At 40.1% G+C, this 14,508-nt stretch overlaps 1 protein-coding gene across 2 annotated transcripts in view; it reads right to left on the bottom strand.

The window, feature by feature from the left end:
• DNAH9 (dynein axonemal heavy chain 9) overlaps nt 1–14,508 on the bottom strand; it is a 382,482-nt gene that overhangs the window by 171,448 nt on the left and 196,526 nt on the right. For both annotated transcript variants that reach the window (XM_024235511.3, XM_054535462.2), the window contains 3 exons: nt 14,006–14,245; nt 4,535–4,696; nt 399–595 (listed from right to left, as the gene is read on the bottom strand). In XM_024235511.3, the coding sequence (XP_024091279.3) occupies nt 399–595; nt 4,535–4,696; nt 14,006–14,245 (599 nt within the window). The remainder of the gene's footprint in view (nt 1–398; nt 596–4,534; nt 4,697–14,005; nt 14,246–14,508) is intronic.

The following is a 14,508-nucleotide window of genomic DNA, read 5'->3' as shown; positions in this document are numbered from 1 at the left end:
CCAAAGTGCTGGGATTACAGGCATGAGTCATCCTGCCCAGCCTATCTCATTTTTTAAAATGGCCCTTGGACTAATAGCAAGGTGGTGATGGAGGTCCTGAGCTGTTCTGGGTCCCATTTTATGATCTCAAGTCTGTTCTTGCTGTCACTGTGATTATGACCAGGATAGCAAATGGCAGACCTGGACATGAACCCATTCCTGCCTGAGCTCCGCATTGTGCTGCCCCCTAGAGTCTGCGGCAGGAGCTGCAGCTGCTCTGCCAGCAGCCATCTTGACCTTTAGGGCAGAAGCCGGAGCTCCTTACCTGGCTTTATGGAAGTGACCTCAAATAGCCGAATGAGACCCCTCACTGGGAAGAGGAAGCAACTGAGGAAAAGGAAGAGGAGAAGCACACTTACACATGGCGCATGGCATCCTCAAAGAGAACTAGGTCCATCACTGTGTTGACTTCATTGTGGTTCTCCAAGGCCTCCACCAGAGCCTGGGTCAAAAGTTCCCAAGACTGTACAGGCATGTATTTGGGCTCCCCAATACCATTTGCAAAGTGACAATACAGGTTCGGGCTTTGGGTCTGCTCCACAGGGTCTTCAATATCCTGGTGATGAGACACAGGAATAAGGGCCCTCATTATTGACTCCTGGGGCTGGTTCCACAGAGCAGAGACACCTGATTTGTTCTGCACATTCCCTGGAAATTAGGCATCAGTGCTACTTCCAACATGCCCTTCTCTTGAGAAGCCCTTTTAAGTGGATGTTTAACATCCATCTACCAGCTCCATGAAGTCTCAGGTGATGTTTGTTATTCCTTAAGGACTGAGGATGGGAAGTGGGAGGTGGGATGGGGCCTCCTCACAAGCACGGTAAGAGAGTGCTTCTGTGAGAAGAAGAATGGATGGGGATGCGTGGGTGGATTTCTCTAAGTGGGGGCTCTTTCACCAGTATTGAATGAAGGGGATCGTGGCCCAATCGCCTCACTTTCTGCATGTACATTCCAACAGATCTAGGTCCTCAATCCGCAGCAAAGCCATCCAACATCTTTTCCTGTGAGATTACACAAGTATATTGCCAGCCCTGACTTCATAGGTTCAGTCCAGAGGGCTTGGTTTCTGAAGAATGCGCTACTAGCCACCCTCAGGTGACTGGTTTATTTATGGTAATCTTAACGCATTTATGGTAGAACTCCCTACTTACAACACTTTCGGGCTGTGTGTCAAATCTCACCCATAGGAGAAATGTTACCATGTTGAATAAATACGGGCTGGTTATAGTATAGTATAACTCGATTAATTTGAAGGATAAGGAGTCTATGTCTCTTCACCAACGTATCCTGTAAGTACTGAAGAGAAAACCATTTTTTTTAACTTTCATATTAGTGGAGACCTGTCAAAACCCAAATACCCGAGACTTGAGATAGGAGGAAAGATTGTCGAGGAGAAAAGTCCGAGAAAGAATAGGTTTTCTAAGACACAAATAGGAAGCTATGCCAGCATGAGCAGTTGTCCCCACCTGTCGTTTTTCCCTCCTAAAGTTCAGACTGGAACACCTACTTGGGAAAGAGGTAACCAGTGTGTTATTTATCAGCAGGGACACGTCCCAGGGCATAAGTCACTGCAGGGTTAGCCTTGTAAGCCTATGGGACAAGATTCACCAAACCTAATATAGGGAAAGTGAGGAAGACAGTAACATCTATAGAGAAACCAGGGCTGCTGCCTGGGTGTGAGAAGAAAGGACTGGAAAGAGTTAAAAATAAAAAAGTTATTAGATTTTGAAGGTGATTTCAAAAACTATAGAAAACTTTTAAACTATTCTGGCTTTGCCAGACAGTAACAAAAATGCTCAGACATTTGGATAAGATGTAAATGCAGTGCAGGAGGGCTATTCTTGCTATTAGGAAAACACATGAGGACAGAGGACATAATGTGGGAAGGCATTTACCCTGTTTGAGAATGGGCTAACATCCTGGGAATCAGTTCTTATATCAGTCAATTGACACCAACCATCTAGCGGAGGAGTAACTAAGGTGCAGTTTTGAAAAGCCTGGTTTACAAAGACTCTTTGAGGAACAAAACAAGTCTTCGATTTTATGATCAGAGCCATGCTGTGTACAAGGCAGAGAGAAAATCAACCAACTCAGCGAATCAAAGATTCCTTAATAGTGATGCCAGATCACACAGAGCCATGAATCAGAGAAGCTTAAGCTTTGAATAGTGGAAACAGGATTTTATCGCTTTGTTGGTGGAAATCTGGCAACTTTTCCTTGATACCAATACCAAGATTTGGTGTGACCAAGGGTACTTCAGGCTGGCATTTCAAATGTTGTTGGGGAAGGATAATGGCAATATTCATATATCTGGGTCTGTGATCAAAAGGCAGTGCTCTTCGTACACAGACCCACACGTGGAACTCTATTTGAAAGTTCAAGTGTTATTACTCTGAAGTGCTAGCTTGGACCAACTTGTAAAGACAATGAAGACTAATCTGCAGGGCTAACAATGAATACCTGAATTGGGTAACTCTATGATGCTCAGAGAAGGGCATCTAACATGAGGGTCTCAAACATCAGGCCCCAATAACAATGCTGAGAGAAGTGGGAGAATTTAGGATGGTTGGCTTAGTAAAAAGCAGACTAAAAGAAGTGACTTAAAATGCTGTCTAAACATTCAAAAAGCTCTCACATAGGTTGGGATGGACTGCAAATATCTTCAGAGGTAGAGTCAAGATCTTACCAGGAAAAAAATACGGAGCTAAACCAAACAAGGTGAGTATAAGGACAACATAGCATACCTAAATACAAAATTTGAATATTTCTAATTTCCAGAGGGGACAGACAAGCAGTATGTGTGGAAAAGATGGGGCTTTGGTTAATAGAAGGCTCAGTGTTAACTGTGGGGTAATTTCGACACTAAGAAATATAATACGATCTCAGGCTGTGCTACTATATCAATGCCTCCCAAGGCATAATCCATGGGCCATTCATTATGTAAATTATTAATAGGTTTAATGAGAGGAAAGAATTTTAGGGTCCAATACATTTGGGGAATGATATGTGAATTAGAGTTATTCAAGATTTCAGAAATTTAATGTCTCTTATATATATATACTTTTTTTTATTATACTTTAAGTTCTAGGGTACATTTGCACAACGTGCAGGTTTGTTACATATGTATACATGTGCCATGTTGGTGTGCTGCACCTATTAACTCGTCATTTACATTAGGTATATCTCCTAATGCTATCCCTCCCCCCTACCCCCACCCCATACCCCACAACAGGCCCCAGTGTGTGATGTTCCCCTTCCTGTGTCCAAGTGCAGAACTTTAATGTCTTAAATCCACTGTGAATTTCCAAGAGAGTCATATACAATGAAACATTTTCTCAACTCATTTCATGACAGAGACTCTTTTTCAAGAAGTATCTTGTAGTAAAACTACTTAGCAGGGACACATTTTGGGAAACACAGTAACAAAACTATAGTCTTTAAGAAAAGGGGGAATGAGATGATCTTGGTTTTGGTCAGACCCCAGCTGGGTTGTGCAACGAAAAGTCAGGCACCACAATTTCAGAGGGAAGAACTGGTGAGAGAGCAATCGGGAGGATGTCAGAGTTCTTTAAATTTGAAAGCAATCCATGTCAGAAATGGCTTTTAAAAGGATTCAGGCTATTTGGCCTGGAGAAGAGAAGACTCAGGAAGAGTGAGGTAAGTGGCATTAAAATATTTGAGAGTTTGTCATGTAGACCTGGGTAGTGGACAGAGACATAACTTCTAGATTATTATTAGACCAAATTTTCAGTCTTTAAAATTATTTCAAATGTTGCAAGTTTCAAAATTGCTCAGGCCAGGCTCAGTGGCTCACGCCTGTAATCCCAGCACTTTGGGAGGCCGAGGCGGGCGGATCACGAGGTCAGGAGATCAACCTCGGTGAAACCCTCGGTGGAACACGGTGAAACCCCGTCTCTACTAAAAATATAAAAAATTAGCCAGGTGTGGTGGAGGGCGCCTGTAGTCCCAGCTACTCGGGAGGCTGAGGCAGGAGAATGGTGGAACCCTGGAGGCAGAGCTTGCAGTGAGCCGAGATCGCGCCACTGCACTCCAGCCTGGGCCAAAGAGCAAGACTCTGTCTCACAAAAAAAAAAAAGAAAAAAAAAGAAAAAGAAAAAAAATTGCTCAAAATTTCCAGTTATTAGCAGCTCCAAAACGGCGGCCTTGGGAACAATGGGATCATGCATTTTCAAGGATGCTAGAGCATCACTGGGGTAACCAATCTGAGAAATGCTGCTAGGGGACTAATACTATGTGGGGACTTGGATCAGATGATCTCTATGGACTTCTTCAACACTGGGATTCTGGGATTAATTTGCATCTATTCTTGCCCCAGCATTTTTTTACCTGGGCAAAATGGTGACAGAATTTCCTTCCTCACTTAAACTCTGGCCTTTTCCCATTAAACAGCTAGATTTTATCAGTTGGGTGATCATCTGTATAATTATCTTTTTTTTTTTTCAAATACAAAGAAAATCCATAGGGCAATACTCACATCAAAAGTTTTCTTGAGCACTTCTGTCTGGATTTTATCAAAAAGATCAAAGTCCTTCTCTTCTACCATCTTATCCCGATAAACTCGATTTGATTCATGCAGATAGAGCCTTATGAGATCCCATGTGGATTTCACATATTCCACTGAGGAGAAGAGAATGCCCTTCAAGGGGAACAGACACAAAAAAATAACGTTAATAACCATCCAGAGGTACAATAGCTAGGAAAACTTCCTGGAGCATTTTATCTAACCTGGGATGATGTCTAGGGCTTGTCTTGCTAAACAGATCATTCTAGTGGAGGGAACACTGGAGAGCTGAAATGGAGCTTGTAAAGAAAGACCCAAGGGTTGCAGTTAGACAGACCTGACCTCAAATACTTGCACAACCACTATGTGACTTGTGACTTTGGGCAACCACTAAGCAACTGTGTGACTTTGGGCAAGGCATGTGACATCTCTGAGCCTTAGTTTGCTCACTCTTCAAAGTGGAATAAAAATACTGACTTTCTAAAGTTGTCTAAATAATTCAAATTAATATGCCTAAGGAAACAAGCATTGTTCATTTTACATACTCAATACATTGGAATTATTCTTTTGTGCTCATCATAAAAATAACAACTGCAACAGCTATAATTTATTGAAGCCAGTTATGTGGACTAGATGCTATTGAAGCCAACAACATTGGACTAGATGCTTTGCCAGATGAAGCTCATTTAATACTCATGATGATCCCATGAAATAATTATTACTAAATCCATTTTGTATAATGTGAAGATTGGAATTCAGAAAGAAAACACGCCCCATTTCATAGAGTAAGTTGCCTTCCTTTAAACCACAAATTTTTGAAACCAGGTCTTCCTGACTATAATGCCTGGAATTGTAACGATTCCATTTTGAATCACCCACAGTGAGGGAAAAAGTGGTTTCTCTGCTATATTTCAATTCCACAAGTGCCATTTTGAAAACTGATTCAGATAACAATTGACTATGTAAAATCAGAACTATAACAAAGGGCTAGAAGGGATATAGCTAACCTTGGCAGGTCAGCAATCTATTTATTTATCTCTAGTCAGTTCCCCTTCCTATGTGCCACAGGGTTCGTTTCAAATATTTATTATTCTTTTCCAATTTCTCTGTCATCTTTTTCTGTTACTATTAGCCAAAGTCCTAACCTTCTTTTATTTTACTGAAAGGTAGAAACCAGCAATGTCAGAGCCCCTCAATAACCTCAACAAATTCTCTGAGTCCAAGCTCATCTATGTCTGTGCTTGTTCTCATGGCTTGCTTTCTTGTCTTAGAGATAAAGGGATCATTTAATGGGTCATTACTTAAATTCAAAGAATAATGTGTAGATCCAATAGCATAGAATACAAGTCTGGTGACAACGTTACTACAATCTGCTTCCTCATGATCACTCTTTTTTTTTTTGAGATGGAGTTTTGCCCTTGTTGCCCAGGCTGGAGTGCAATCGTGTGATCTCAGCTCACTGCAACCTCCGCCTCCTGGGTTAAAGCAATTCTCCTGCCTCAGCCTCCTGAGTAGCTGGGATTGCAGGCATGCGCCACCATGCCCAGCTAATTTTTAGTGGAGATGGGGTTTCTCTGTGTTGGTCAGGCTGGTCTTGAACTCCCGACCTCAGGTGATCCACCCACCTCGGCCCCCCAAAGTGCTGGGATTACAGGCATGAGCCACTGTGCCCAGCCCCTCATGATCACTTTTACCACTACTTCCCATAAAACCTAGATTCCAGTTTCACAAAATTCCTATTATGTTCTGATCCTGCATACTTTTCTGTGTCTTCATGCCTTTTGCTTTGCTTGCCATACTCATATTTCAAGATCTAGCTCAATTGAAACCTCTTGTTGAAGTTGCCCAAGACACCTCTCCTGTCCAGCAGCATTCCCTCCCATGTGCCTTACAGAGCCTTTATGTATACATCTCGATTATAGAAGAATTATTAGTTTCCCAAATTATTAATATTATTTTTGTGACAGAGTCTCACTTTTTGTCACCCAGACTGGAGTGCAGTGGTGCAATCTCGGCTCGTGGCAGCCTCCACCTCCCGGGTTCAAACAATTCTCGTGCCTCAGCCTCTTGAACAGCTGGAATTACAGGCACGCACCACCACACCCAACTAATTTTTGTATTTTCAGTAGAGACAAGGTTTCGCCATATTGGCCAGGCTGGTCTTGAACTCCTGGCCTCAAGTGATCCACCTGCCTTGGCCTCCCAAAGTGCTAGATTACAGGCATGAGCCACCTCACCCATTGTCAAATTATTATTTTTTCTTTGTATAGGTTTGTTTCTTCCAGGTGATGGCAGCTGTCTCAAAGGTAGGGAAGTTGACAGACTTTATTTAGGTTGTGGTTTATTTTTATAATTGTATTATTTGTACTTAGTAAGTGATAAGTCTAAAGGTAATTTCTCAACAGAAACAATAAAAGAAGCCTTCAAAGTGCTGAAAGAAAGTAGCTACCAACCTAGAAATCCAAGCCACCCCTAAAATTTTTTAAAAATAAGAAATATATTTTTGGCCAAATTAAAATTGCGAGATACTTCTCCAACAGATATGAACTAAAGTAAATACTAAAAGGAGTTCTTCAAGCAGAATAAAAATGATCCCAGGTGAAAGAACAGAAATGTATAGGAATAAAGAGCAATAGAAAAGGTAACGTATGGGTAATTCTAAAGGAATGCTGACTTACTAAAACACAGATATCAGTGAGTTTTCAAAATACAGAGAATTAAAATAAATGATAACACAAAAGTCAATGGGAGGTAAATTGTCCCAAGATCCCTGCATTGTATGGCAATTAATAAATATGCTAATTTATAAAAGACAAAAAGATAAAATGATGCCTTTGGTAACCATTAGATGAATAGCAAAAGGGTATATCCTATACTAAAAGAGGGAGAACAATTATAAAAACATATAATTAGTTTGATAGAATACAAGAAGTGAGAAGAAAGGAGGTAGAATAGATAGAATATATTAAAAAGAGCATAAGTAGATTTAATCATAAATATATTATTATATAAAATAACATAGATGAACTAAACATTGTAATTAAAAGGCAATGTTGTCAGGCGGGGCTTTAAAGAGCCCAACTGTATGCTGCTTATGGGAGATATACCTTAAATATAAGAATATGGAAAAGCTGAGTGCAAGAAAATGAAAACGTGTCATAAAAATATTGACTAAAGAATATGGAATAGTCATACTAATGTCATACAAAATTGACTTTAAAGCAAACATCGTTTTTAGAGATAAAGAAGTGCACTTAATAAATAAGAAAAACATCAGTCTGCTAGGAAGATATACTAACTCTAAATTTGTATGTACCTAATAAATAACACAGTTTCAAAATATATAAAGTGAATATGACAAATAAAAGCAAAAATAAACGTACTCACAATCACAGTGAAATATCTTCTCTCTCAGGGACTGAAGGAACAAGCAGACAAATAAATCTAGAAATTTTAGGAATTTTTTAAACAACGTGATTTACAATGTTGCTTTAACTGGAATATTGATAAAACTATACCCAATACCTGCAGAATGCATTAAAAAAACCCTGCACATAGATTATATGTTGGGACATAGAGCAGTCTCAACAAATTTCAAAGGAATAAATCCATATAGAGTGTCTTCTGACAACAGTGGAATTAAAGTAGGCATCAATAAGAGAAAGATAACTAGATAATCTCTAAATGTCTGAAAATAAAGCAATACACTTGTAAATATTCCATGAGTCAAAGAAGAAATCATAGTGGAAATTAAATATTATCAACTGAATGATAATAAAAATACAGCATATAAAAGCTTGCATGATGTAGCTAATGGTATGATTAGAGATAAATTTATATAGTCTTAAAATGAATGTTTTAGATGAGACAAAGGATGACAATTAATGATATAAGTAGCCATGCCAAGAAGTTAGAAATAGAACAAACTAACCCCAAACCCAAGGTAAGTAGGAATAAAAATTATAAAGCAAAGAGAAAATATTAATAATATATAAAACAGATATCAAATTAAGACAGTAAGAAAGTCAAATGCATAATGCAGGTATACCCTTCAGATTTTTTGACTAGCACAATTGCTAACTCCCTAGCAAGGATGATAGAAGAGAAAAAAAGAGAAATGACACACATAATACTCAACATAAGGAGGAAGACATAATGTCAGATACAGCAGATATTTAAAAGATAATCTGAGAATATTACAATTTTATGCCAATAAATTAGCAACTATTGATAACATGGATGTCTTAACATGACTGACACATGAAGAGATAGAAAATCTGAATAGTCTTATACATATTAAAGAATTTGAATTTATAATTTAAAACCTCTACCAAACAAACCTCCAGGTGGTTTCACCAGTAAATTCTTCCAACATTTAAGGAAAGCACAATACAATGTTTTACTAAATCTTTTAGAGAACAGAAACAGAGGAAACACTTCTCAAAGTATTTTATGAGGACTTTATAACCTTAGAATATTAGAGAAAGATTACAAGACAATCTTATGAATATAGATTCAAAAATTATATTAAACATTATCAAATGAAATCTAGGAAAATATTTAAAAAAGACAACATGTAACAACCAAGATGAGTTGATTCCAGGAATGGTTGATTTAATGTTTGAAAATAATCAATTAATTTATCATATTACCAGAATAGAAGAGAAAAAATTTATATAATTAAACAGATGGCAGAAAAATCATTTATTAAGTTTCAACACATATTCATAATTAAAACTCTTAGTAAACTATACACAGAAAAATATTTCCTTAATCAGGTAAAAGGTACCCAGAAAAACCAGTAGAGAGCATCATATTTAATGGCAAACTATTAAAAGTGTTTCCCTGTAAAATTAGGACTGTGTCAAAATGCTACTCTCATTGCTTCTCTTCAACATTTTACTTGAGTTGTAGCCAGCACAATAAGACAAGAAAAAGAAATTAAAAAATTTAAGGATTGAAAAGAAAGAAACATAACTGTTACTCTTTAAGTCAAAAAGTAACAATTATTAAAAATAGAGGTACACATATAATACTGAACAAAGATACAAAGTGATATTGGCTATATATTCTATTTATATAAAGTTCAAAAATAGGTCAAAATAATTTATGATGTTAGAAGTTTAGACAATATGTAGGGCTGGCAAGAGGAGGAAAGCAGGAAAGCATGAATGGAAGGTGCAAAGGAGAACATCAGGGATCTATTTAGAATGTTTTCTTTCTTGATCTGAGTGGTGATTACATAGGTGAGATCCCTTTGTGATAATTAACCAAGTGGTATGCTTGTGGCTTTTGTGGATTTCTACTTGTATGTTTCACTTTGATAAAAGTTTTTTAAAAGCATAAAGAAATTCCATTAGGTCTCCTTGGCTCCACCCAGATGTTTATCCCAGCCTCTGTCTCCTTCTCAGCTCTCCTAGGTACCTGCCATATATGAAATGCAGAGGACAAGAAAAAGCAACAATCAGGAGTGCTGACCTTTAGAATTTTGTGTTTTACAGTGAGGCAAGCCATCAGTTGAAGTTTATAAATCTTGTTATAGCCAAATAGTCAGGGTGGTTGACAATTAAGGCTGAGTAAATGTGAGCATGTCATATGCCAACTCTGCACCATCTTAGATAGTTATGTGTTGCACTGAGATGGGAATGGTTAGTGATTTCTGCTATTCAGAGCATGTATTGGTCCATTTTCATGCTGCTGATAAAGACATACCTGAGACTGGGAGGAAAAGGGGTTTAATTGGACTTACAGTTCCACATGACTGGGGAGGCCTCAGAATCATGGCGGGAGGCAAAAGGCACTTCTTACATGGCAGTGGCAAGAGAAAATGAGAAAGATGCAAAAGCGGAAACCCCTGATAAAACCGTCAGATCTCGTGAGACTTACTCACTACCACAAGAACAGTATGGGAAAAACTGCCCCCATGATTCCAATTATCTCTCACTGGTCCCTTCCACAACATGTGGGAATTATGGGAGTACAATTCACGATGAGATTTGGGTGGGGACACAGAGCCAAACCATATGACAGCACTATCAAATTCTGTTCTGATCTGAACAGAGTGAGGGGAGTACAGAGGAGGTCTGAATTACTGAGCCTGGGATCAAGGTGGATAAAGGAAAACAACAGTGTACTCTGGGCAGTGCCTGTCTCCTAGTAGACATTAAACCACCCTCTATACCCTTCAATCAGGCCTTTGGTCAGACTCAAGGAGGAAGGGAGTGTTAAATCAAGTTTAGCTTAAAGCTGCCTCCTGATGTATTTTAAGTTTGGCCTAAAAGTTGCTCAGTATATTGTGACCTGTAATCTAAATGGAGGTGTAAATTGACTGTAACCTACTCTTGTGCCAATCACTGAGTTTCACCCAGTCGCAGGTGGCCAGCTGTTAAAACTGGTGTTCATATAAGGCAAACACCAAGCTATAGACATTAAACCACCCCATCTCAGTGCAACACATAATTATCTAAGATGGTGCAGAGTTGGTGACATGCTCAATCAGGCCTTTGGTTAGACACTCAGGGAGGAAGGGAGTGTTAAATCAAGTTTAGCCTAAAGCTGCCTGCTGATGTGTTTTAAGTTTGGTCTAAAAGTTGCTCTGTACATTGTGAACTGTAAGTTAAAAGGAGGTGTAAATTGACTGTAACTACTCTTGTGCCAATCACTGAGTTTCGCCCAATTGCAGGTGGCCAGCTGTTAAAACTGTGTTTGAATAAGGCAAACACCAAGCTGTAACCCAGTCCGGCCCTTTCTGTGTCTCACTTCTGTTTTCTGTACATCACTTTCACTTTTCTGTCCAAAAATCTTCTTCCACCACGTGGCTATGCTGGAGTCTCTCTGAGCCTACTCTGGCCCGGTGGGCTGCCCAGTTCGGATTCGTGAATTGTTCTTTGATCAGTTAAACACTGTTAAACTTAATTTAGCTAAGGCTTTTCTTTTCACAGCAGGTAGGAGGAGATTGTGGTCAAGCTATGAGCCTGAAACTCGTTAGAGTAGGAGAGTGAAGGGACCACGTAGCAGAAGGGAGGCAGCACTCCAGGGGTGTCGCATTCTCCACACTTGGAGCAGCTGACAGCTGGCAGGCTGCAAAGAGGCCTGGCTGGGATGAAGACCTCAGGGGGTTTCCACTCAGGCTAACTGAATCAGGCAGAGAAACAGGCCAGGGGAACGATCTCCACTCCCATGTCTCTGCTGTCTGGTTCCTCCTTGATATTGCATCAGTGACCACTACCACAAGGTGCACTCTTTCCTCTGGAAGGCTTTTGTCACCCTGAATTACCTCCACAGCAGGGCTGAACATTCTAGCTGTTCTGTCAATGCTGCTGCTTACCATTATGCGATCACGCAGTCACGCTCAAGAGACTGATTTGTCTGTGGCTTGGTTTTGTCATCTCTAAATTGAAAATAATCAGTATTTTACCTTCTAGGGTTGTTGTGAGGATTAAGTGCATTCATAGATGTAAAAGGCTTAGCACTGTGCTTAGTAAATGTTAGCTATTATTACAGACTAAAGTCTAACTGTTAAGTAGGGCCCACTGTGGTCTCAAGTTACCTTTCCAACCTCATCTCTCCTTTCCATATCACTCGTCGTTCCCACTGGGCTAAACTCCTTGCTATTCCATGAGAATTTTTTTTTTTAACCTCCCTGACCATTCGTGCTGTCATTGACTAGCTAGTAACTTCTCTGAGCCTCTGTTAAATTGGGATAACAATGTCTATCCCAAAGGGTTGTCATGAGTATTAAATTTCAGGTTGTACAGGTGACAAGACCACTGTTCCAGGCAGAAGCTAAGGTTGGGTTGCTTCTGATAAATGGAGCATAATTGATGCTTCTCCCTTCAGTTCTGTCACTTAGGAGCAGTGTAGATTTGATCAAACAACGTTAACTTTTTTTTTTCATTTGAAAAATCCACCTAATAACACCCCCACTTCATAGAGCTGCAGTAATATTTAAAAGAGAGATTGTGTGGTGAAAAAGTCTTTCTCAATGAATGCTCATAAAATGGGAGCTAGTTGTGGGTAAGCACAAACTTTGCTGCTGTCTAGTCCTGAGGCCTGCAGAGATGCAGGCTTTAAAGGCTCAGAGCTGAGTCTCTCTTGCTGCCTTAACCATCACATGCTTATTTTCCTCATTGGAAATTCAGATGAGGACAGAAAGGTGTGGTGGAAAGTTGTCTAGGCCAGGAACCCAAAGACCTAGATTCCAGTTCCTTTACTGGCTGCCTTGTGCTCCTGGGCAAATATATATGATCTATGTGGGTCTCTGTTTGTTTTTAATTTTTAAAATGAGTTAAAGTTTGGGAGCTACATCTGATTCAGGAGTGCTATCCTGAACTAGCCTGGATGTGTTCTCAGAGACTTATCATTCTGAGGGGCTCATTGATTCCACCTTCAGGTGAAGCTTTCCTGGTCCATAGCTCTTGAGTCTCTGAACAAGGGTTTAGTAGGTTTCTGCTTCTTACAGTCAGGAGTTCTGACTGGAACAACCTGGCCGTATGTCGTCAGGGTCTGGAGCATTGACAGTTTGGCTCAAAGTTCTACCTGCATAATTGCTCTGGGAAATTAATTACAATTACATGGGCTCTCACTGGAAGGTGGTGTCACTGCCTGATCACTTCACTTTGACACTTCTTTATGGGTGTGGCCTCTGCTTGGTGTAAAAGGCATCATTCCCTCAATGTTAACCCAGTGTTACTTGGGGGAAGGTCTCTCTGCAAATGAGTTTCTGCAGATTCTTGTCCAGAATGGGAGAGTTGTAGACTTGGCTACATGAGGATACTACATCTGACCAGATGGAAGAAAGGGTCTAGGTTTGCTAGATGGCCCTCTGGAGACTTTTGATGGTGATGAGCCAAGCAATTGGAAGCAATGGGCAGAGATATGCCATCACTATTCAGATAAGCAGTTGGAAAGATCTGAAACAGCTTTAGCCTAGAAACGAACCTGGGAATTTTAGGACTGAGATTCTCTTAGGGGCTGGCAGATGGCATCTTAGGAGTATGACAATGTGGCTTTTTGAGGAAGCAGAGCTATCTTGCATAGTTTGGGGAACATTCTTTTTCATCCCAAGATCAATAAGTGTACCAATGGGAGATCCAAAACAGTTCTTTCTTTCTTTTGGGCCATTTTTCTTCCCAGGCATACCGCGCTCATTATATAACACTATCTCCAAGGTGTTGAGCCTTCCGCAGCCCCCAGGGAACCAACTCAGAGATGCCTGCTGCTTACTAAGAAATAATTTAATTGGCAAAGGAAACTTTATTTTATTGAGGGCGTTCCCTCATGGAGCCCATGGCACTGTGTGTACCTGCTTCTGTTCATGATTACATATAAACAGTGGCTTTGCCTGTGCCTATGAGCTGGGCATTAACTACTTATTTTTATTAAGAATCAGAGCATCTGGATAATCACTAAGCCCCTAGGGTGTCTCGGAGCCGATGAACTCACCTGGAAAATGTTGGCAAAATCTCTGAGGTTGAAGATGTAGTGGAATTTGATTGCTGTGGGTAGGAATGTGGTAGCAATTTTCTGGTGGAAGGCGAGGGCCAGATTGATCAGTGAGGGGATGGATTTCTGCAGGGATGCCGGGAAATTTCCGAGCTTTAGATGCTGAGTGAGGATGATGCTGTAGATAGAGGACAGGGCATCTGCCCCCGGGAAGGAGAGGACAAACACGCTGAAGTGACGCTGTACAGGAAACAAAGGCATGAGCTCAACATCCATTACCATGGAGTAGAAATCACCTCTTCCGAATTTGGAGATAATAACGGAAAATTCTTATACAGCCTTTGAATCTATATTTTGGTCCCATATCTCACACTGTGCCCAAATTTAGGTTGAACCTAAAATGACTAGGGGAATAACAGGCAAAGCACCTTCAGTTAAAGATGGCAGCCTGGGGCAGTAGGAAGAGAACTAAATTTGGACTCAGAGAATCTGAGTCCAAATCT

This window comes from Pongo abelii, chromosome 19 (assembly GCF_028885655.2).
Source record: "Pongo abelii isolate AG06213 chromosome 19, NHGRI_mPonAbe1-v2.0_pri, whole genome shotgun sequence".
Lineage (NCBI taxonomy): Eukaryota > Metazoa > Chordata > Mammalia > Primates > Hominidae > Pongo > Pongo abelii.
This window is presented reverse-complemented; position numbering and strand designations above follow the sequence as displayed.